At 31.3% G+C, this 26,111-nt stretch overlaps 1 protein-coding gene across 1 annotated transcript in view; it reads right to left on the bottom strand.

The window, feature by feature from the left end:
- The window catches only part of LOC129915391 (uncharacterized), a 463,244-nt gene that overhangs the window by 60,191 nt on the left and 376,942 nt on the right, over positions 1-26,111 (bottom strand). The window contains exons 6-7 of the mRNA XM_055994903.1: positions 12,494-12,568; positions 12,237-12,363 (exon numbers count right to left, since the gene is read on the bottom strand). Of these exons, the coding sequence (XP_055850878.1) occupies positions 12,237-12,363; positions 12,494-12,568 (202 nt within the window). The remainder of the gene's footprint in view (positions 1-12,236; positions 12,364-12,493; positions 12,569-26,111) is intronic.

Below are 26,111 nucleotides of genomic sequence, written 5' to 3'. Positions count from 1 at the left end.
TGTTGATAAATTTTTTTTGTTTGAATTCCTTTCATAAACATCCTTAAAATAATTTAACGAAATAAGTTAAAGAATTATATTGGTTAAAATTCATAACCTTGATAAGAGATGAGAGTTTTTTTTTATTACAAGTCTACTTAAGTGTTTCCAGGATCACAGACAAAATACTTAATCCATATATACAATTGTGTAGCAAATCCCCACTTGATTAGAATCAGTCAATGCTTACCATTTATAATCTTTCAGCACGTTTACTTATTCGATGTGTGTGTCTGTGTCAGTGCCAAATGTAATAATCAACATCATTTCTGTAGCAACCATCACCCATAAATACGCATACAAATAACACACACACATACAACGATAAAATTAAGTATAACGTAAATATCTAAAGCGTCGAATTTCATTTCGATTAAAATGCCGTAACTTGCCTTGTGCCTCTAAAGATTGATTATCCTTAAAGCTTTTTACTGCTGTTGCCTGGTGTGTTTTGTGTTGGAATAATAAGTAGTCTGTGTTCTAATTCGCTTTTATTAGCTTTTTTTTTTATGTGGATTACATGCACAGTAGAAATTGTTTACCGCATGAGTGATAAAAAGCGATATGGGTGGATTTTTTGTTTGTAAGGATTTTTTATTTTTTCTTTATCCGATTAAGGAGAATTAATGTAAGTGTGTAGGTATTAAATTGAATTAAATCTGCAAGAGAGTAATTATTAAAGTTATTATTTTTTTTTTTTAACTTTGTAGATTGTAGAAGTAATAAAGGTGGTGTAGGATGTTACTTTTGAGGTATATCTAGGTTACAATTTAAGGAAAGGTTTTTAGGTTTTAAGTTAAGGCCAAAACACCATTTTCAATAAATCAAGTTTGCTGTTCAGCTCTTTTGTTTCGTAAATTGAAAGTCTATTGTTTGAATTATCTCGTAATTGTACCTTAGACTTTAACCGAATAAATTATCAATAATACTTATTTTGTGGGAAAAAAATAAGTTTATAAAATTTCAATCCTCTGCCGACGAAAGCGAAGAGAGAAGACCGAGTTGATTTCTATTATTTTACAATCTCTACAATCTCTATCCATGACTGAAAACTAAAAGTTTCTGGTTCTGGTCTGGTTCCTGAGATATTTCCAACCAAACATTTTTTTTTGTTTCTTTTCCTTCCATTCCGAAGCCGACCAAAGTCTCGAAAAAAATTTGGTTTACAGATATGAGTTCACAGTGAACAGGTCTATTCATTTCGGGTAAGAAATTACAAATTTATTTTTTTCAGATTTCTGAGAAAAAATCAAGGTTAACCCCTTGTCAAAAAAATTCCATTTTTAGAAATTTCCTCCAAATCCATCGAGTGAGACATCAAAAGAAAGGTCTTTTCAAGTTCTATTCATAACTGAAAACTAAAAGTTTCTCAGAGGTCTGGTTCGTGAGATATTTCCAACCAAACATTTTTTTGTTTCTTTTCCTTCCATTCCGATGACGATAACTTTTGACCAAAGTCTCGAAAAAAAATTTGGTTTGCAGATATGAGTTCACAGTGAATAGGTCTGTGCATTTCGCTTAAAAAAATACAAATTTATTTTTTTCAGATTTTTGAGAACAAATTAAAATATAAAAAAAAATTCATTTATAAAAATTTCCTCCAAATCCATCGAGTGAGACATCAAAAGAAAGGTCTCTTTAAGCTTTATTCATAACTAAAAACTAAAAGTTTCTTAGAGGTCTGGTTCTTGACATATTTTTAACCAAACATTTTTTTACTGTTTCTTTTCCTTCCATTCCGATGACGATAACTTTTAACCAAAGTCTCGAGATTTGAATTTTGAATTTTTATTTTTATCTAGATTTCAATTTCTTGCAGCAGCGATTGAATTACTGTGTTAAGGCACTGAAAGATCTTCGGCGAAATAATTGTCTTTGCCATAAACGAATAGAATAGGATGTCAGAAGTTATCTTAAAAATCAATCTTGGTAATGTTTGGTGTTAAGTTCTGTCTGCTTTGTGGTACAATGAATACAAAAAGTGGCTTATGATGTAGAAACATGGAGAAAAAAAAGGTCACCTGAAAATAAGATGATGCGCTCCTAACATTCCACCCTCTCAAAATAATCCGCTTAAAATAAGCGGAATCCGCTTTAATTCTGTAAAATTTAACTTAATTTCATTTTAATATGAATTTTAGTAGCAGTTCGTCATACGTTTATTTCCAACAGTCAGATAGCATAATGGTAAAGCACTCGCCTTTTTGCCCAGGAGTTGTAGGATCGATCTCCTGTGGTTCCCGATTTTGTTTTTAACAAAATGTTTCTACTTAAAAATAAGATGATTTTCCGCCTAAATTAAGTGGATTTCCTTAAAATTTGCAAATTCAAAAAATTAAGGAGATCTGTCTGCTTAATTTTAGACGGAAGTCATTTTGGCAAAATACCATGGATACGCTAATTTAATATATAATCCGCTTGTTTTTAGGTGGTCTTTGTTCTCCGTGAAGATACTTAAATCTCTCGAAAATCATATCTTTGTCAATTATGAAATAAATCGGTTAAGTCGTTTAGTCATAAGTGACCCAAGTCAATTTGTTTGTAAATTAGATGTTTTAAGGTCTTATTAATTAATTTCATTCATTGTCTTAAATAAAATGGAATAAAATATACATAAAAATTTTAGTCTTTAAAATATTTTTTTCAAAAGTTCATTTAGCATTTGTTTCAGTCTGCCGACGAATTTCCTTCAAGTTCATCAACTTTCTAGATGAACTTCTGCAGTTCAATGCTGTCAAATTATTTTTTATCATACAACATGAGAGTAAAAATCTCGAAAAATAACCTTTCTCAAGAATCTCTTATATAATTCATTAACCAAATAAAAGGCAAAAATATTATTCTCTTAAACTCAATAAAAAAAAGTTTTTCCTTCATCCAAACTTTTACTTAAAGACGATATTGAAGAAATTAAGATTCTCACAGTTTTCAATAGCCTTTTGATTAACTCTTGATTTTTGGAGAAGAAAAAAAAATTCTTTTCTTTTTCATCTCTAGACCAACCCACCACAGGAAAGGCAATCTAATCCATTTACAAGAGGCATGATCCTTTTTGATACCCCTTGACCACATGATTTGATGTTTCTCCACAAACTCAAAAAAAAATAACCTTATACCATTCTTCTTCCTATTATGCAAAAAACTGATGCATAGAAATACGCAAAAATATAATGAAGACGAACAAGAAAAAAAAAAAAAACAAGAAATCTGATGTGGTTTTGGAGAAAAATGGGGGTTTTCGAAAATAAAGCCCCAGAAACGACGACGACTGAGGACTACGAAACGACAAAGGGATGTAATGCTAATTTGATGAAGTAATTATCCCAAAAATCACAAAATCTAGACGTGCTGGTCCAAAGTAATCCCAACAAGAGTTGTGTTTATGTTTGTCCTTTTCTTCATCAGAGGCAGCGACGACGGGTGTCAGGGTTAGGCTAGGTTAATTCCCAAAACAAAAAATCAAAATAAAAAAAAGTAAAAGATGAGAAGTGGATTCTGACCAATTTCTATTAAACCCCTCAAACGGGTTTAACTTTTACTTATTTCCAGGTTTTTTTTTTATTTTACTACAATTTTATTCGGACGTCCGTCCTTGTCGACGTCTTTTGTGGACAAAAATCAAGAATTTTAATCAAAAAGTTGACCCTTTTCTTCGAAGGGATAGGGCATAATTGGTGATATTACAAAATTAAGAACTGCACTCAATTATAACGATGGACGAATTAATTCCAGTCATCTGAGATGCCAGCGGCAAGGATAACACAATGTTGTTCCTTTGACTTGCTGATGGGTGTTTGGCTTTATTATTTTTTTTTTTTTGGTTCTAAAGGTTATTTTTTTTATGATTTTGGCTTGAGTGATGAAATGGGTAAAGTTTGTTGTTGATTGACACATAAATTTGATGAGTTAACTTCTTGTGACGTAGATAACTTTTTAGTAATTAATATCCATGGATTAAGGACTTTTTGGGTGCAAGGAGGATATATATAGTAACATGAATTTTAATGTTAAAACATCACCACTATACTACGACTACCGTCTTGAACAAACAAGCATACACCATCGCTATAGTTTATTGGATAGTTAATCCTGAGGGTAAATATTGTAATTAACCGAACGACGTGACCTGATTGAGGTTATGTCCTTCAAGGACTTAAGCTTTTGGTATGAGAAATGAAAAAGATGTGGGAGTTTTTGTATAGAAAGATGTTTGTATAGTGTTGACAGTGGTTAAAACATATTGCGCGGGTAAAGTAGTGACAAGAATTTTAAAAATTAGATAATAAATAAGGGTTGTCCCTTTCATCATGTTGAAGGAGATAGCTTTTGAACTTATATAGCATGATATAAAATATCAAAGGAAAAGTAAAAAGAACATGAAGTTGGGAAAATATCACAACTAACTATTCAACAAAAAAACTATAGCTGTCATAGGAAACAGTAGAGATACGAGTGAAATTAAGAGCTGATCAAAGGAAGAAAAATAGTTTGCCAAGAGACTATTCAATTTAATTACTTGTTTTCACAAAATTAGCATTTAAACCATTTTCTGCAAAAGTTGTTAAATTCACCCAAGCCTAAATTCATCGAGCCTTTCCCGCCATTTAATCGAAAGCAACATTTCCTGCAACATATACTCTTTTCCCTTAACGTAAATAAAATAAAATGCACGACTGGGGTCGCACGTACTTGCTCTTATGGTAAAAGTAACTCTAATGTTAAAGCTTTTTACTGAACAAAATTTGGGAAAATTTAAAATTTGATATTTTTAAGCAATTTCATAAATAATGTAAAAAAAAATAAAATTGGCTTTCATAATATTTAAACACCGTTTTATATGATCTTTTTCCCAAAACCAAGTATTTGAAAATCGTTAGAGCCATTTTAAAAAAAAATTATTTTTTATATACAAAAATCTTCTAACATTTTTCAAAAAAAAAGTTGTTTTACTATTTTTAAGAAACTATTATTCAACACATAAAAACGAAATTTTGATAAAATTCATCAACCCGTTTTTAAAAAACTGATTTTTCAAACAAAAATTTTGAGATATTTTTTAAAAATCCAAAAATGTGTTTTTAGAACAATATTTAAAATTTTTTATAAAATAATTGTTGCAACGTTTCTGTGTAAAAATTGTGGCCAAAATCTGATTCGTCGTTTACGAGATATTCATAATTAAAAAAAAACTGTTCTATGGCAGGTACCGTTAATAACGGTACAAAAAATATTTTTTTTATTTCCAAAGGAAGTTTTTATGTGCTACACTACACACGAAAATTTTGATCAAAATCGTTAGAGCCGTTTTCGAGATATTTGGTTCAAATTGAAAAATTTATATGGGGGGTACACTTTCCAACCGAGATATAAGAAAACAAAAAAAAACCAACTTTCGAAATTCCATAAAAATCATCTGTACCAAATTTGAAGAGAATCCATACACCCGTTAAGACTGTGGAAATGTTTACAGATGGACGTACAGACGCACAGACGCACGGACGGAATTGCGAGACCCACTTTTTTAGAATTCTCCATCATCGTAATGTTGGTTTTGATTAATACCTCAAATTTTTTTTCGACTAAAGTCTTCGACTAAAGTCTTCGCCTAAAGTCTTCGACTAAAGTCGTCGACAAAAGTCGTCGACAAAAGTCGTCAACAAAAGTCGTCGACAAAAGTCGTCGACAAAAGTCGTCGACAAAAGTCGTCGACAAAAGTCGTCGACAAAAATCGTCGACAAAAGTCGTCGACAAAAGTCGTATTCGACTAATGTCTTCGACTAAAGTCTTTGACTAAAGTCATTGACTAAAGTCATTGACTAAAGTCATTGACTAAAGTCTTTGACTAAAGTCTTTGACTAAAGTCGTCGACAAAAGTCGTCGACAAAAGTCGTCGACAAAAGTCGTCGATAAAAGTCGTCGACAAAAGTCGTCGACAAAAGTCGTCGACAAAAGTCGTCGACAAAAGTCGTCGACAAAAGTCGTCGACAAAAGTCGTCGATAAAAGTCGTCGACTAAAGTCTTCGACTAAAGTCATTGACTAAAGTCTTTAACTAAAATCTTTGACTAAAGTCGTCGACAAAAGTCGTCGACAAAAGTCGTCGACAAAAGTCGTCGACAAAAGTCGTCGACAAAAGTCGTCGACAAAAGTCGTCGACAAAAGTCGTCGACAAAAGTCGTCGACAAAAGTCGTCGACAAAAATCGTCGACAAAAGTCGTCGACAAAAGTCGTATTCGACTAATGTCTTCGACTAAAGTCTTTGACTAAAGTCATTGACTAAAGTCATTGACTAAAGTCATTGACTAAAGTCTTTGACTAAAGTCTTTGACTAAAGTCGTCGACAAAAGTCGTCGACAAAAGTCGTCGACAAAAGTCGTCGATAAAAGTCGTCGACAAAAGTCGTCGACAAAAGTCGTCGACAAAAGTCGTCGACAAAAGTCGTCGACAAAAGTCGTCGACAAAAGTCGTCGACAAAAGTCGTCGACTAAAGTCTTCGACTAAAGTCATTGACTAAAGTCTTTAACTAAAATCTTTGACTAAAGTCGTCGACAAAAGTCGTCGACAAAAGTCGTCGACAAAAGTCGTCGACAAAAGTCGTCGACAAAAGTCGTCGACAAAAGTCGTCGACAAAAGTCGTCGACAAAAGTCGTCGACAAAAGTCGTCGACAAAAGTCGTCGACAAAAGTCGTCGACAAAAGTCGTCGACAAAAGTCGTCGACAAAAGTCGTCGACAAAAGTCTTCGACTAAAGTCGTCGACTAAAGTCGTCGACAAAAGTCGTCGACAAAAGTCGTCGACAAAAGTCGTCGACAAAAGTCGTCGACAAAAGTCGTCGACTAAAGTCTTCGACTAAAGTCATTGACTAAAGTCTTTAACTAAAATCTTTGACTAAAGTCGTCGACAAAAGTCGTCGACAAAAGTCGTCGACAAAAGTCGTCGACAAAAGTCGTCGACAAAAGTCGTCGACAAAAGTCGTCGACTAAAGTCTTCGACTAAAGTCATTGACTAAAGTCTTTAACTAAAATCTTTGACTAAAGTCGTCGACAAAAGTCGTCGACAAAAGTCGTCGACAAAAGTCGTCGACAAAAGTCGTCGACAAAAGTCGTCGACAAAAGTCGTCGACAAAAGTCGTCGACAAAAGTCGTCGACAAAAGTCGTCGACAAAAGTCGTCGACAAAAGTCGTCGACAAAAGTCGTCGACAAAAGTCGTCGACAAAAGTCGTCGACAAAAGTCTTCGACTAAAGTCTTCGACTAAAGTCGTCGACAAAAGTCGTCGACAAAAGTCGTCGACAAAAGTCGTCGACAAAAGTCGTCGACAAAAGTCGTCGACAAAAGTCGTCGACAAAAGTCGTCGACAAAAGTCGTCGACAAAAGTCGTCGACAAAAGTCGTCGACAAAAGTCGTCGACAAAAGTCGTCGACTAAAGTCATTGACTAAAGTCTTTAACTAAAATCTTTGACTAAAGTCGTCGACAAAAGTCGTCGACAAAAGTCGTCGACTAAAGTCTTCGACTAAAGTCATTGACTAAAGTCTTTAACTAAAATCTTTGACTAAAGTCGTCGACAAAAGTCGTCGACAAAAGTCGTCGACAAAAGTCGTCGACAAAAGTCGTCGACAAAAGTCGTCGACAAAAGTCGTCGACAAAAGTCGTCGACAAAAGTCGTCGACAAAAGTCGTCGACAAAAGTCGTCGACAAAAGTCGTCGACAAAAGTCGTCGACAAAAGTCGTCGACAAAAGTCTTCGACTAAAGTCTTCGACTAAAGTCGTCGACAAAAGTCGTCGACAAAAGTCGTCGACAAAAGTCGTCGACAAAAGTCGTCGACAAAAGTCGTCGACAAAAGTCGTCGACAAAAGTCGTCGACAAAAGTCGTCGACAAAAGTCGTCGACAAAAGTCGTCGACAAAAGTCGTCGACAAAAGTCGTCGACTAAAGTCTTCGACTAAAGTCATTGACCAAAGTCTTTAACTAAAATCTTTGACTAAAGTCGTCGACAAAAGTCGTCGACAAAAGTCGTCGACAAAAGTCGTCGACAAAAGTCGTCGACAAAAGTCGTCGACAAAAGTCGTCGACAAAAGTCGTCGACAAAAGTCGTCGACAAAAGTCGTCGACAAAAGTCGTCGACAAAAGTCGTCGACAAAAGTCGTCGACAAAAGTCGTCGACAAAAGTCGTCGACAAAAGTCTTCGACTAAAGTCTTCGACTAAAGTCGTCGACAAAAGTCGTCGACAAAAGTCGTCGACAAAAGTCGTCGACAAAAGTCGTCGACAAAAGTCGTCGACAAAAGTCGTCGACAAAAGTCGTCGACAAAAGTCGTCGACAAAAGTCGTCGACAAAAGTCGTCGACAAAAGTCGTCGACAAAAGTCGTCGACAAAAGTCGTCGACAAAAGTCGTCGACAAAAGTCGTCGACAAAAGTCGTCGACAAAAGTCGTCGATAAAAGTCGTCGACAAAAGTCGTCGACAAAAGTCATCGACAAAAGTCGTCGACAAAAGTCGTCGACAAAAGTCGTCGACAAAAGTCGTCGACAAAAGTCGTCGACAAAAGTCGTCGACAAAAGTCGTCGACAAAAGTCGTCGACAAAAGTCGTCGACAAAAGTCGTCGACAAAAGTCGTCGACAAAAGTCGTCGACAAAAGTCGTCGACTAAAGTCTTCGACTAAAGTCATTGACTAAAGTCTTTAACTAAAATCTTTGACTAAAGTCGTCGACAAAAGTCGTCGACAAAAGTCGTCGACAAAAGTCGTCGACAAAAGTCGTCGACAAAAGTCGTCGACAAAAGTCGTCGACAAAAGTCGTCGACAAAAGTCGTCGACAAAAGTCGTCGACAAAAGTCGTCGACAAAAGTCGTCGACAAAAGTCGTCGACAAAAGTCGTCGACAAAAGTCGTCGACAAAAGTCGTCGACAAAAGTCGTCGACAAAAGTCGTCGACAAAAGTCGTCGACAAAAGTCGTCGACAAAAGTCGTCGACAAAAGTCGTCGACAAAAGTCGTCGACAAAAGTCGTCGGCAAAAGTCGTCGGCAAAAGTCGTCGACAAAAGTCGTCGACAAAAGTCGTCGACAAAAGTCGTCGACAAAAGTCGTTGACTAAAGTCTTTGACTAAAGTCTTTGACTAAAGTCTTTGACTAAAGTCTTTGACTAAAGTCTTTGACTAAAGTCTTTGACTAAAGTCTTTGACTAAAGTCTTTGACTAAAGTCTTTGACTAAAGTCTTTGACTAAAATCTTTGACTAAAGTCTTTGACTAAAGTCTTTGACTAAAGTCTTTGACTAAAGTCTTCGACTAAAATCTTCGACTAAAGTCTTCGACTTAAGTCATCGACTAAAGTCATCGACAAAAGTCGTCGACAAAAGTCGTCGAAAAAAGTCGTCGACAAAAGTCGTCGACAAAAGTCGTCGACAAAAGTCGTCGACTAAAGTTTTCGAGTAAAGTCTTCGAAAAACTCAAAAATGAAATATAAATGACAGAATTTTTCATTTAGTTCTTATTACCGACTTCCAAAAAGGAGGAGGTATGCAAAACTTTGCAGATTTCTAAAAATAAGCTCTTAAAAAGCAAAGAAAAAGGATTTATTTTTGAAAATTATTATTTTCTGGATTTCTGATATACGATTCAAGTATAGCGTACTTCAAATTTTGTAATTTTATATTAATTTATATTATTTTAAATCAAAGTTTGAATTTAAGGTCAGATCACTTGAAAGAAACATAGAAACAATACATAAGTATGTAGTATTCTAGTTTCAACCTATCAGTCACAAAGTCAACCCATTTTACCAGAAAAAGTCTGGTGTATGAAAAATTTATGAGTCAAAATCAAATAAAATGGACGACTGGATCGCACGTTCTTGCTGTAATTTTAAAAGTTGCTTAGAATATTATAGCTTTTTAAAAGATTTTTTTTTATTGAAAGATAAAAATCTTAAAAAATAATATAAAAATTCGTAGTTATAAAACCTTCTCTTTAAATTTAATTTTTGTTTAAGAAAGAATTTTTAGAAATCAAATTTTGAAAATTGTTAAGAAAATTGTATTTGTAGGTATAAAAATTGTAATTGTAGGCATAAACCCAAACTTTCAATTAAATTCATTTATTCGTTTTAAAAAAATTGATTTTTCCAAAAAAAAATTTAAAATTTTTTTAAAAATCAAAAAATTATTTTTTGTTTTTAAATTTTTTCTTAATTTTAGCAGTAGAATTACTAAAATGTTTTTGTGCAAAATTTTTAATTGAAATCGGTCGTATCGCTTAGAAGAAAGTCAGACATTAAGAAAAATATTCTATGGAAAATATCGTTAATTTTAATTTCGCTGCAAGGGAATCACTAAAAACTCTTAACTACAAGGTTTGAACTAAATCCCTTTAGTGGCTAAGGCTGCAGCTCGAAATCTAGAGTCAAAACAAAAAAATATTTTCATCAACTTTTTTTTTATTGAAAATAAGGTGTTTTTTTTTCTTTTTCGAAGAATAAACTTAAAAAATTGAAAAGTTAATTAATTAATAAAATGAAACAAAAATCGTTTATTTTTACAAATTTTTATTTGTAATTGTATATGGTATCTAATAAGAAATAAAAAAATTAGTTTCCGACATTTTTCTGCATGAATATTTTTGAGGATGTGTTAAGATAATCCGTGATTTTTAGATCTTTTAAATTTATACAATAAGGAGGGTATTTTGCCAGAAATTGGAAAAAAAAAAACATTTTTCACCTGCCCTCTTTATTCTATCCCCCTTTTCATTTATCCTGAATTTCTTCACCAATCATTTTCCGCTAATTTATTAGTTGTTTGTATTTTTCAAAAATAATTTGCACTGGCCTTCATGCCAAACACTACATTTTTGTCTATTAACAAAATTAGTGTACCTGCCAGTAAAAACTACTTTTTTTGTAATTTTAAGGATTTAAAAATTAAATATATTTATTTATATAGAAATTTCGAGTCAATTTTTCTGACCCTAATAAATTATAATTATTGATTGTGTAAAAAGTACTTAAATAATTGAAATTTGAAGCTGCATATTTATATTTCTTTAATGTTTTTATACTATATACCTAGATACTTTTTTTTATAACAAAAAATTTCCTTTCATATTGAATACGATATTCACGACTTTTCATTTTAAAAATGCACAATATAGCTTCTAAAAGTCACAGAAGCAGACTAATTCTATAATTTTAAGAGAATCTGACGTTGATAGAATGTAATTTTTAAAAATATTTTAACAACTAAAAACATAAGTTTTTGAAGCTATTAAATACCTTTACTAAAGGAATTGTACACAAAGCAAACAAAAAATGAAGTTACTGTGTCACATCCGTTACCCATACCAAATAATAGAATTCAAAAACTAGTAATTAGTGTCATACCAGTTGCAAAAATAATCTTCATTAATGAAAATGTTATTATTACTTTTTACTCAATAAAATCACAACAACCTCTTAAAAATATTGAATAATAATTTTTCTCCTGGTCAACAATCCATGTCTTTATGAGGTACTTATTCTTCACATAACCACAAACAATAATATTCATTACATTTAACTTATGAGCACCACATATCTTATTTTTTACATTAATATGTACTCTCTCTGACAAACTTTGTTCGTTCGTTCTTCCTGATTCATTCAATAAATCATATAATAATCGTTTCGATAAGGACGACATTATCTTTCCTGTTCGACATCTTTATATTGCCACTTTATATCCTCGTTCCAAACCAAAAGATATACTCATATAAAAAATCTATGAGAGATATTATTGCTCTCCTGATCAAAATTCATATTCCACAAAAAAAGAAAAGAAGAAAGAAAAAAACTTACTTATACCCTCTCTAGAACACCATTTTTCAATTCAAAAAAAGCTTTTATGTCGCTATAAAACACAAATCATAGTTCATTTCTATTCGGGGAGTAAATCTCAATTCTCAAAAATAGACCGACATTGCAACATTTTTATAACATCTCGATATGTTTCAGTGAAAGGAAGAGAGAACAAAAATAAAACGATTAGAAAAAATGTAAATTAGCCACTCATTCCATTTGAATGCTTCAATAAATCTATTTCTTTTTCAACATCCTTTTTAGTACAATGTCCTTGTTAAAGGACATATAGTCAACCCACAAGGGAATATAATCCACTTTTTTAAAAACACATTGAATCTAAAGACAACCAAAATAATAAAATAGAAAAAAACTCACCTCTTTCTGGCACCGGTTCTTTTCTCGAACTCCAAAGTGGCGCCTCGGTGCTTTCGGCATAGATTTGGCCAACTTCCGCCGTACAGCGTAACGTCAATTGACCATTGTGGTAATGTGAAGGCAGTAACTGTGTTTTTTTTTTTGTACAAGAGTTATATTATCAATTAATTTATTTCTCTCTAGAGGCATTTTGTTTGGGGGAATATAAAATAGATATACTAGTTGTTAGTCTCAAGAGACTTTTAACTTTAACTTACTTGTATTGTCAGATCCCGAGATGCCCATAATAAGCTCTCTATCGCCGGATGTAGCTGAGTTACTTCGCTGCCAACCTAGAATGGACAAAAAAAAAAAAACAAAGATTTGTTTATGTTTTTTTTTGTATATATAAATTACATATGTTTCGGTGTGATATACCAGTAGGTATGTGATCGTTAATGAAAAAGTTGAATACTTCGAAAGTAAGGTTCTGAAGACAAAAAAAAATCTAGCCAAAAAAAACTAAAAAAAAACTTTTCCAAGTTTTATTTTACAATTTTTTTTTTTTTTTGAAATCGAATATTTAACAATGCATATTTATTTACATATTTGTTTGAACATTAATATTTCTTAAGCCAAACCAAGAATCGTATAGAAAAACAAATAACTACACTGAGGGAAAAAACGCAACGTAAAATGTTAAATGTTCAACATTGATTTAATGTTGAAAAAATTAACATGAAACTTCTTCAAAATAAAATTGAAACAACGTAAGAATTTTTTTTATTTTTATCGGACTTCAGCTTTTGTTGCATTTTATCACTCTAATTTTCCACAGTGACATAGCACGTTGGTAAATCATTCGCCTTGTAACCCAAGAATTGTAGGTTCGATCCCCAGCGGTTGCCCATTTTTTCTATTTTTTTTAATAAATTGATGCTTTTTTTTGTAAAGTTGAAACAACTTTGATTTAAAGATGTTTTATATCGGTAAAACACTTTAAACTAACGATGTTCTACTTTGATTTTAAAATTTTCGTCTTCAACGCAAAATCATTCCGTAAAATAGTTGAATCACGTGGTTTTCATTGATTTTAAGTTGTTTTTTCCCTCAGTGTAGACATTTAAACTAAAAAAGGATTTTAGTAAACTCTTTCCCCACTTTTTTTTTATTTCAAAAATCAAAAATTAAAACAGGTTGATAATTTTTTCTCTTAAACGTATTAAAAAACATCTTCTTCAAAGATATTTCAAGCCCCAAAAAATTAAAAAAAAAAAAAACAACAAATTCGAAACTGAAAATCCAAAAAAACACACACATATGTATGTATTATAAAATTATTTAAACCAAAATGTTACCAATTTGTATCAGGATTTCAGAGCAAAAAAAAAACAATTTTTACGATATGAGAAAAACGTTGTTATTGAACACCAAAATTTTCAAATACATAAAGTACATATTAAGGGGTTATATCTTGTTGTAAGTGCAAAAAGAACCTTCTTTTTTGTGGATTTTTTGTGAAGAGGCATTTAATTATATAAGCATAAAGAATACATATCCATATAGCAAATTTAATGTATTAAAATAATTCGCTGTGTATTTAAAAAAATATTGGGTTCCGTAATTTTTGTAGTAGATCTCCTAGACGACCTCTAAAAAAAAGGTGTCTGGCGTCGAGCAAGATATCTCTGATCCAAGTCACTTAAAATTAAAAAAACCAAAAGATTCATTTTCAGGATAGACGAATGCAGGTAATGAACGAAGGAATAGTCAAAATTTAGATTTTTGACAAAATGGCGGCTTCCAAAAGAAAAAAATCGTTGTTTTTCACGAAAATTTACACTTTAAAGTTGCTTAAAAATTCGAATTATTGTCAAAAACCTTTTTCCTTCGTTCATTACCTGAAAAAAAGTTTCTAAGAAAATTTTGTAAAAATTTCAAGCCGATTACTCCAGCCGTTTCGGAGAAATTTTGCTCACCGCCAGACAACTTTTTTTTGGAGTTCGTCTAGGAGATCTACTACAAAAATAACGGAACAAAATATTTTTTTAAATGCAGAGCGAATTCTTTTAATACATTAAATTTGCTATATGGATATGTATTCTTTATGTTTATATAATTAAATGCCTCCTCACAAAAAATCCACAAAAAAGAAGGTTTTTTTAGCACTCACAACTAGATATAACCCCTTAAAAAAAAAGTGTGTTTATAGTCCTTTCAAATTAATTCAAGTTAAAAGATAGGGAAAAAAGTTTTTTTTAGAAAACTTGCTGCCCAGACCCCTTTTTGAAAAAAAAACTGAGAATATGAAATACTAGTGAGAAAATCACATTATAAGAACAAAATACGAGTTTTATACCGTACAACTTAAAATAAGAGACTTTATATAAAAAAAAGTTTTGCGATAAAAAAAAACAGCCCTCCCCCCACCTCTTCGAATTCCAAAAAACCAAAACATTGTTCTAGAGTACTTCTAAAATCCTCCAGACTTTCGCTTCTTGGTATTGATGATTTTTAGTATGAAACATTTAAAACAAAAATGCTCCCGCCCTTTTGACAAATCCATAATCTAAAATTTTATCCAAGTGAAAAATCACTCAAATCCAAATGTTCCAAAGATTTATTCATTAAAAAAATTAAGAAACTTTTCCAAAATCGGTAAATCGGACAGAGGTACCTACAGTTAATTTTGGTCCAAAAAAATTTATTCCAATAATCTCTCTGGAGACTCTCCAAAAAAAGCTATTTACAAAATTTGATGTTAATCGGTTCATCCGTTTGGCTAATCCTCCTTATACAGACAGATAGATAGACAGACGGTTTAATCAAATTGCATACTTGCTATTGCCCACTCCTAGCCTACCTGCAGGCCAAAAGTATTTTAAAAAGTTCACATTTCCGAAAACGAAATACATATTCCGCTATATAAAAAATTCTCAAAGGTTTTAAGAATAACCATCATTAAAAAGCAATCATTCCTGACATGCAGTTTAATTTTCGACAATGCTAAAATTTCATCTCCAAGCCAACAGACATGGTGTCACAATTGAATGCAGGTACGAACAGAAAGTAATTTTTCCTTAATTTTGTTTGATTTGTGTGGAAATATCAGAAGCAATATATTTGTACTGAAAGCGCATTATTTTGCAATTAAATGTTCAAAACAAATATTCATAGATTCTTTTTTATAAAAGTAAGCATGGTAAGAGACCAACGCGCATCATGCAACAATATTATTCACTTTTTTGTAAATTTAATTTTTCATTAATTTTAGGTAATTTAATTTCACATTACAAAATAAAAAAATTCGAAAAAATTTAAATGAGAAAATAAATTGCAATTGACACACTCTTTTCATTGGAATGGAATGGCGCGAGTTAACATAATCTCGAAAGTTTTATCTTGGCTTACAGAAATTGGAAGTACACACCTTGATCCAATATAGGACTTCCTGTCAAGAGTCTTAAAACTCTTTTCAGTTTTTCAGTTCCAACGAAAAAAATAAAGTCTGAAAATATTTCGTTTTAATTTTTTTTCTTCTTTCTTCTTTTTTTTGTTTTTTTTTTTTTTTTTAATTTCCCATTTACAGAGATTTTCCCAAAGATGGTGTTAACAGTGCCAAATGAACCGGGATAGGTATGCAAGAGTTATGTATCCTTCAGCATCCGGCTTAACGTGTGTGTGCTGTGCTCTATATGTGCAACATTCTACATATTCTATATCTTTTTACAGGAAAAACAAGAAGAAAAAAAAAAGAAGAAAATTGCTGCAACCTTAAACTACTCACGGTAGTGTAGTAAAGCAATAAGCAATTCCGAAAAAAGAAAGAAAATAGGTCGTGGTGGATGAGGATGGTATAGCAGAGTGGTTAGGGTGGTAGTGGTAGAATAAGAGAAAAGAAAGCCAGAACACACGTACGACTTACGAAAGAAGAAATATCTTATGAGTCCTGGAAGTTCATTTTGTACAGAGTTTATGGCTTTTTTCCTTTATATTATTTTTTTCTTCTCTTCTTCTGTTACAAATAAAAGGATATAATGCGAAGGAGTTGTTGGATGGGATGCTTGCTTGCTCCTTTGGTGCAACTACTTCCTGTTGTATAAGGTACCTACGCTATTCTCTGGAACTCTATTTCAATGTTAGGTAGAGTATAGAGTAGTTGCCTTTGTGAGAATGCTCTCCTTCAGATTCGAACTCATATACTCTCTGTGGAGGAAATATTGTAAACATGGCGTCGTCGTCGTATAGTTGTATTTTATTCACTCTATGATAACGGTTTTTTTCCTATTTTGTTGCAATTTTTAGTTTTTATTTTTTTTTTGTTGGAAGAATTCAAAAGACGGCAGCAAAAACCTTTGCACGTTTTACATTAATAAACAAACTTAAATAAAAAAGTTGCGTCCCTTAGACTGGGATTTTAGCGTTTTTTTTTTCGTTTTTTTTTTTAGTATTCAACCACTTTGAATGCAGCTTATTTTGGTTTTCTACTTGCTTATTGCAACATAAACTTTCAAGACATTTTAATGAAGTTTTTTTTTTCTTTCGGTATAAAATAGGTTTTTTTTTTGTGTCTATCTAGCTTACAATAAGAACGTGAATACGACATTGCAAAAGCATGTAATTTCTACTGAATTGATTATCTTTTTATACGGATTAGGGTTTGAAATTGCGTTTAAAATGAAATTTACTATTCAAAGTCACACAGGGTTTTATATGTGATTAAAGAACATAGTGTTATCTAAATATTGAAGCTAACAAACATTCACGGAACGATAAGAAAAGACGAATTGAAATACTGCCAGAGGACAACAGAAGAGCTGTCATTAACATTCTTGGTACCTAAATCAAAACCACGGGTTAATATAAGTCAGGTAAAAGTGGTTGATGCCCACGAATGGCGAATTGTGAATCTGTTGAATCTTTCTAGACGTCGAACTATTTAGCGAAATAATAGGCTTGTGAATGACAAAAGACAGTCAATGAGATTTTGGGGAATTCAATGATTGTTTAAGAAGATGTGAAATAAAAATTTGATATCACGTTTTCTCTAAGCCAAGATTAAACTTTTTTTTTTCAGCTGCCAACTCCAGCTTCCCGAGCGCTTTCCAGAGTAGAGTAGAGTACACTGCTATAGGTGTTAGTGACTTATACCTCTCCGATTCACTCCACTAAAGCCTAAAATATTTGTATGACACATGAACGCTCAAAATTCGGATGTCGTTCAAAAAGCGTCCTTATTTTCCCCAAACCAATTTTTATTTAATTTTCAAAAAAAAAAAATGTAAATTTTTGTTGCTTTGCGTTTGAAGTTATAAACAGTTTAAATAATGTTTTCTTTCACTATAAGAGCAAGAACGTGCGACCTAGTGGTAAAATAGTACAAAAAATTAATAATAAAAAAAAAAACACAAAAAAAATTGTTACCCTAATGAAACTTGTCCAAAAAGTTTCCTTTTGCAATAAGGATAAAGGATCAAAAGAGTCTACATACAAATTTACAACAGGTAAAATATACACTGAAGAAATTCAGAATATGTGTTTTAGATGAAGCAGACACTAGGAATCAGTAAATTTGTCAAGAATATGGTTGGCCAAAAGGTGTTTTTTGAGAGGTTCAGTTATGTGTGAAAAAAGTTTTATAACTGAAAATATTTCGTTTGTTACTCGTATAAAAATTAAGAATTTAACTAATCTCTAAATTTTTTCTTGAGTGAAAAGGTGTTTTTTTTTAATCAATGTTATTAACAAAGTAAGTCTTTTATTTTGTTTCTTGTTGAGGTGTAGAAAAAATGTGGGTTTATTTCAAAAACAAAGTAATTATAATAGTACCCTATTGAAAATTCAACTGTGTTACTTTTTAGATCGGTGATAAAAAACTAAAATTCTAAAATGCCTACAAGAATATCATGGTTTAAAGGGTATTTTTTTTTTTTATAAAAAAAGAAAATGATAGTAAAAAAACAAATTTGGTAAAAACGTTTCATTTGAGATAGAAACTAAGCATAAAGAGACTTCATAAAATAATTTTGGGTTGAATAAAAACTGGATACCTAGAGCTTGGTAAGTGGGTTATAAGAATTTTCAACACGTCTGTTTTGACGTGATTATCTTTACAAACTTAGTTATAAGAAATAAAATGCACGACTAGGTCGCACGTACTTGCTTTTGTAGTTCAAAGTGTCGAGAAAAAAATAATCGAAAGTTAATTCATTTTTTTTTTATATTTTGCACTTCAAAATGATGTGTGTAAATTCTGAATAAAATTGACTTATGTAAATATGTCAATTTTTGAAAAACGGCAACGCCACATTTCAGTTCTCCGAACTATTTGAGAAAAACTAAAAACGTAGTTTAGTTAGAATCGATAAGAGTATATTACCTACGTACACCAAATTTAATCGAAATTGTTAGAGCCGTTTTCGAAAAAATTGCAACGCCTGGAAAACGGTATATGGGAGATATTCGTTTAAAAGGAGATATTAAAAAACTAAAAAAAAAATTGGCTAGGAAATTACGAAAAAATCATCTGTACCAAGTTTCGATCAAATCCATGAATCCGTTTAGACCCTAGCTCGATGTGCAGATGGACGCTTAGACGCACAGACAGACGGACGGCATGACGAAAACCAATCTTCTCTATCATCGTATGTAATGTTGGTTGTGATTAAAACCTCTAATTTTTTTCTACACGAAACCAATACTTGCCCTATACAGTATAGAGCAAGTAAAAAATTATAAAATGGATTTATCACCTTTAAAATAAACGATTGACCCGTTTTTTGAGGCACAAATGCACAACCGATGGTGGTGCCCCCTAACGTGCATCGCTGGCCACAATAAGTGAGTGAGGAAGTAAGTAAATTTTGTCTTAATTGTGTAAATCAAGTAAGTCCATAATATTGAAAGGAAAGTGTTATTGCATTATCACATACTTGCCAAATAGCTCCTCTTAAAGTTCTTTCGTCCGTTTTCAAAATCCCTATTTTTGTATTATCCTTATATCAACACAAAGTTCAAAACTATTGTTTTCCAAATATTTTGGTAGCTTACCTTATAACGTTATTAAAAATAACATTTTATGTACTTTAATTATAATTTACTTTCATAATCTTCTTTTATAAATCTTTAAAATTTATCAACAAACTCATATCGTATTGGTGCATGATGAATAATCCTGGTGAAAATCAACTTCAAACACAAACTTTTCACAAAACTATATCTTCTTCCTTGAACAGAACTTAGAAATTCACTCACTCAAATACACACGCATGTATTTCAAAACTTCCAAAAACCAAAATTACCAGAGAATATAGACTGTTGTATAATAAGACATCCACATTATAGACAAGACAAGATACCTGCCTGCATAAAATAACAGTTGGGTTAACCTGCCCTGCTGCTGCTGCTATAAGGAACCTCAAGACTATTATTTTCACTGCTATAAAACTTCAAGAGAGAGAGAGATAATCCCGATTCTAACCTTCCTAATCGATATTTAAACCTAATCAAATCGGTTTTCATTTCTTCTATGATACAGATATACTCTCCTTTCTCTCTCTTCGTTCCCAGGTTTTGTGTCGTGTCATCGGGACCGCATCTAGTGGTTACTGCTGGATGCCATGTTGCAAAAACAACCTCGCACTCTGCTGTGTGTTTTCCCACCTCATCATCATATAGTTTATGATTCAATCTGTGAAACTATGTTCCTTGGATAAACTTGTGAAAATTTCTAGCTAGCAAATTCAAAATAAACTTTCCCAGAGTAAAGTTTATGTGCTGTTGTTTTTGTTTTTGTTTTTGTATTTCTTTATTTTTTTTTCCACAAAAAACCAACTTCTTCCATCCAACCAACATCCAGCAGTTGGTATAGTATCCATTTGCTAGTGGTATTTTTGGCTTCAGCAAAACCGCAATTCAAAACTCTCCTGTTCGGTTTAGCTTATAACTTAGGTTTTGAATTCGATATAAAGTCTCATGTTTTTTTGGAGGTGCATTTACGGTCCGTACGCTGTTGACTATGGTGGGTATTTAGAAGATGCTACTTCCCCCCCCTTATTCACATATATTTTGTGTAATCGCATGAAGTATGATTAAATTTCCATTTGAGAAAATCGTTTTATAAAAGTTTTTGTTTTCAAAGTTTTCTTCTCCCTTGATCCGTGTTTATTCTTCCAGTGGATCGAGGAAAGAAATGGAAGATGAAGAAATAAAAAACCGACTTTAAGTTTGTGCCATTCAAAGAACACTTTAAAAGTTGTACATATTTTATTTTTTTTTTTTTTTAATTCCTCAGTCATTGAGTCTGCTTTCAAGTCCTTAAAATAAAAGAAACAGGTACGAAGCATTTAACTTTTACTTTTTTAATCAGCTTGTATTTAGTACATTACTATGTTCAAGGTACACTCCGTTTCATTGGCTTAAGGACAAATTGGTTATAATGTATGAAATTTTTTTTGTCTATATGTTATATTGTGCCTCTTAAGGCAGCCATATTCTATTTGATATGACGTCACATAGCTTGCGGACAAGCAAAACGCTCCCAACGATAACTCATTTGTAAAATTACGATAAGTAGCTTAGATGTTATGACGGAACAGATGAACATAATATAGGTACCTACCGGGAAAAAAAAAATATTGAAACTCCTAAAAGTCTTCTTTAAAAATTTTAAATTAAAAAAAAGTGGTTGTTTGTAAAGTCGGTTTACGGACGATAATTTTACCTGACAAAATCATAAAAAAAACAGGTTGTGTGCTTTCGTTAAAAAAAAAATGATCTAAAAATTATTTATTCTCAACTTTCTTGTAAAAAATTTATAAAAAAATAAATCTTATAGTAAAGTACTTAAGCTAATGGTTCAAAATGTACATTATTATATTTATGTTTGATTTGTAGAAAAACGGAATAACTTTTTGAATCCAATCATAATTTACAAGAAAAAGCTAAAAAAATACCTTTTTTATTTCTTTTCTTATTACATCCATTTTTTTTATATCAAAAGCTTACAAAAAAATTACACCATTAAAACGTTTACTATTTCTTCTAAGGAATAAAGCCATACTTAAATGTTTAAAATGTGTAAGAGGTATAAAAATAATGAACAAATATTGAAAACAATCATTTTTCATTATAAATCAAATTTTTTTTTCTTCTAACACCATTAAATCCATTTTTTTATATCACAATTTTATACCATCTGAAAGCCTATTTTTTTCAGCTCAAAATATTCTTATCAACCATGTCTGTACGACATCTAAAAAAAGAGTTAGAATTTTTTGAACCCAATCAGTTTTCATAAAAAAATGCAAAAAAATCAATTTTTTTTTATCTTATAACACCATTAAATCCATTAAAAAAATATTTTTTTTTCAAAATCCTTCATCAGTATTCACCTTTAGGTTATAATCTTTCAAATAAGCTATGGAAAATTTTTGTATCTCCAATAGTTTATTTTTAATTTTCAATTGAAATTAATGCCGCACTGCTAAAAATTTCAGGTGAAACCGAATCCACTTTTTCGTGGATGCTGCCATGGTTTATCCCCCCCCCCCCCCTACAAAAACTTGCAAAATATTAATATGTCCTTTAAAAAGGAAACGGAGTGTAGTTAACACATTTTTGATGTTGACCTTTTTTATGTTTAAAAAGGTCCAAGAAGAATTTTCTTAATTAACTGCAAGTCAGAATGAAAAGGGAAAGTAAGGAACCAACTCTTTGATTGCTCCAACTTCACGATATACACTATATAGGTCAGGGATAGCTCCTTTTTTTCTATATAAGATATACGAATATTTTTAGAAGAATATAATAAAATATGTGCCAGCAAAGCCACTTGACTTTGAAGCTGTGGTTTTCCTGTTGTATGTATAAACATCATTGTGGCCAAGAGTCCAATGAAAAGTAAATTAATTCTATTCCCATAGATAAACATGTGAAATTGAAGGATAATTTTGTGTTTTTTTTTTTTTATCTTCTTCTCTTCTTCAAGTTGAAGTTTTTTTTTTTTATTATATACATAATATAGGAAAAAGAGGGGAAAGACGATATTGTTATAATACCTTCTTAGAAAGGCATATAAAAAAGTATGGAATGGGATGGGATCTTTGTTTCCATGTGGAAATTCTATGAAGTGTTGTTCAAATAAACGTTGCTACTGAATAAATATATTTTTGATGAGATTGCTAGAAGTGTTTTGTAATTTGGATAGAATTAAGGGAATACCTTTGCAAACCAACAAAAGAGAGTGAATGAAACTCCTTAAAGAAGAAAATGGGTGGTATTATTTATTTTCTTTTTTTTTTGTTGGTATGTCTACGAAAATCTAAAAAGAAATACAAAACATTTTTCGGATACAAGTGATTAAAATTTAAGATGTATACAGAGTTAGGTATTTAAAAAATTTTAAAGAATTAAATACCTATGCTTTAAAAATACTTAAGAATTAACAAATTCTTAAAAAAAAAAAATTTTTTGTCCGTTTACGATCGGCTATTTTATGTGATATCGTCCATTTTTTAACCGTTATCTCAGAAATGTAACTGTGAAAAAAATTGATAAGTACCATTCATAAATACAGTCTTGCCAAATATCTATTTTTTTTAATACATTTCATTTTATCATCTCTGTGCTTGATGAATTCGTTTCGTTGCTCATGCACCTCAGTTAGACATGTGTGGCGATCGTGTTCTTATCACTGTTTGCTTAAAGTATTACTTTTTGAATCTTACATATTTTAAAGAACGGCCTCTTACAAGTAAGTTCTCAGAAATTTGGTAGTTCTTATAAATATAATTTAATAATTATATTATAATAAGATCTATCAAATTAATTAGAAAATACGACTTTAAGGCAACAAAAAAAATTTCCAGGGAGTTCCCTTTTTTAATTCCAATAATATTGTTTTTTTAATCTTTAAGAAGATACGCACAAAATTTTAGCTCTCACTTTTGATCACTTTGGAAGTTACCGTTACTTTTGGTTACAGCAATCGCATAATCAATTTAAAATAGTTTTTTTTATGTATAAGAATTTAAAAAAAAATTTTCAAAAAAGATTTTGGTATGCCTTAAAGATGGAATATCAATATTTGGTATCATAAAAGAAGGAATATTAATGCAATCATAAAATCAAAGTTAAAAAAAATCATTGGCCAATTCTCAAAACATTTTTTTAAATTAATTTTTTTAATTAAAAAAAAAGTAGTTTTTTGAAGATCTTTCCAAATTTTAACATTAGCCCAGGGAAATTAGTAATTTAAATCGCATTTTTCGCGGGACAAAATTTTTTTCATGGAATGTGTTCGGGTGGTTGTCCTTATCATAAAAGTCAATTTGTTGGGATAATTGGAGGTTGGGAACAGCCGCCATCTTGGAAAAGAGATTGGTATCGTTTTTATTGAATAGCTCCATTGTTATTCATTTTAACAAAAAATGACAAAGGTAAGACTTATTAACAATAAAATTATCTAAGAAATGATGTACAAAACAATTCCGTGAGTTGATTAAATAAAATTTTATAGTTGGTCAAAGTGCGGGTTTGTATCGCAAGGTTAGGACAAAATGACATTTTTTCATATATCTGACGAACTTTTGATTTGTTTGGATAATTCTTCAAGAATGAATTGTAGTACTTATAATTACCTATAAAATGAGCCCACAATCGTTATTGTCACCATCGTATTGTAGAAGTAATCTAACTCCGAAACTCTCCATGTACTAGTCAAAAGTAAGAAAAAAGCTGTTTTTTTGCAAGTAGGCCGAGAAAATTTTGGGAGTAGAGGTATAACCAAAATATAAGTACGCAGTTTTGCAGCCATACGCGTGTTAATGTCGATTTCGAAGGTCTGACAACTCTAATTTTGTGCTTTATACGGTTTTTGGGGGGTTAAATAACGTAAGTTTTCCAGTTAATGTGAATGGGCTAAATTTATACTATTTGAAATTATAAATATACAAGCTGATGCTCTATTATTTTTCCTAAATCTGGACACCTCAATCTCGGCTATGGGGTTAATAGAACTCACGATATAAGCTTTTTTAACTAACCATATCAGGCTTTTCAATTCAAATAAACAAACAAAAATCTAAACAAAAAAAGCTTCTAAAACATAATCGTATAAACGGCTTATATATAGTTCTATTGGTCACATCCTCAAGATTGGGGTGTTCAGATTTAGGAAAAATAATAGAGCATCAGCTTGTATATTTATAATTTCAAATAGTATAAATTTAGCCCATTCACATTAACTGGAAAACTTACGTTATTTAACCCCCCAAAAACCGTATAAAGCACAAAATTAGAGTTGTCAGACCTTCGAAATCGACATTAACACGCGTATGGCTGCAAAACTGCGTACTTATATTTTGGTTATACCTCTACTCCCAAAATTTTCTCGGCCTACTAGCAAAAAAACAGCTTTTTTCTTACTTTTGACTAGTACATGGAGAGTTTCGGAGTTAGATTACTTCTACAATACGATGGTGACAATAACGATTGTGGGCTCATTTTATAGGTAATTATAAGTACTACAATTCATTCTTGAAGAATTATCCAAACAAATCAAAAGTTCGTCAGATATATGAAAAAATGTCATTTTGTCCTAACCTTGCGATACAAACCCGCACTTTGACCAACTATAAAATTTTATTTAATCAACTCACGGAATTGTTTTGTACATCATTTCTTAGATAATTTTATTGTTAATAAGTCTTACCTTTGTCATTTTTTGTTAAAATGAATAACAATGGAGCTATTCAATAAAAACGATACCAATCTCTTTTCCAAGATGGCGGCTGTTCCCAACCTCCAATTATCCCAACAAATTGACTTTTATGATAAGGACAACCACCCGAACACATTTCATGAAAAAAATTTTGTCCCGCGAAAAATGCGATTTCATGCCCATATTTTGACTAATTTCCCTGAGCTACATTAAAGTTAATTAAAGTAAATTAAAACATTTTTGTTATGTTAATAGCAACAAAACATCATTATTTTGTAAATCACTGCTCAGACAATAAACTTAGTATGTTAATTTATTTTTGACCACCTAAATCGTTATTTTTGCCGTATATGGCTGCGGTTGAAAAAGGTAAACAAAAATTGGGGCAAAAAAAAAACTAGTTTTTCTCTTTATTCGATGAAAATTCATTTTTAACATCCTATTTTTTGCACACGTAGGTAAAAAAATAAATTTCGTTTATGCAGGAGTAAGTCAGAGATTTTTTCAGTCTTTCAAAAAATGTCTAAAAATAAACAAAAACTTTAAAAATACTCCTAAAACTTATGTGATTTTCGGAAATTCATATTTCGAATATTAGATAAGGCCTTAGAAAAAAATTACATCGAATTGCAATTTTTCGAACACTTATCGAAAAAAATTAGCAAACTTTCTATGACTTACCCTTTAGAAAAAACAAATAAATTTATTACCATATCATTTAAATCAAAACTTATCAGCGTTAAAAAGGCTTCTAACTTCTGTTCTATTGACCAAATTTAAGGTTTTAAGACCTTTAAGTTGACGAAAAATTTAAAGCCAATTATTTGATTTATTTATTTATTTCTTGCTTGCATCTTGCTTTTACTTAAACCTTTCAGAATATAGAAGTGCAACACTTACAAAAAGTTTCAACTTTAATTAAAATATTAAAATATTTACGAGTAAAAACGTAAGTATACGTGAAAAGAATTGAGACACTCTGATTCACCCAATAAACTTGCCTTATCAACTTATAATGTTCAAAAAAAAATTTCATTTCCAATAACTCAACTTAAATAAAATAAAATATATATAAAAAAATAAAAATAAAAAAAAAATAAATCAAAGCCCAGCAACCATTCCAAGTCCATTTATTTCCCATTAAATTGTTTTCACCGTGTCGAAATGAAAATAAA

Source organism: Episyrphus balteatus, chromosome 3 (genome assembly GCF_945859705.1).
Source record: "Episyrphus balteatus chromosome 3, idEpiBalt1.1, whole genome shotgun sequence".
Lineage (NCBI taxonomy): Eukaryota > Metazoa > Arthropoda > Insecta > Diptera > Syrphidae > Episyrphus > Episyrphus balteatus.
Note: the sequence above shows the minus strand (reverse complement) of the source record. Positions and strands in the feature narration are given on the sequence as shown.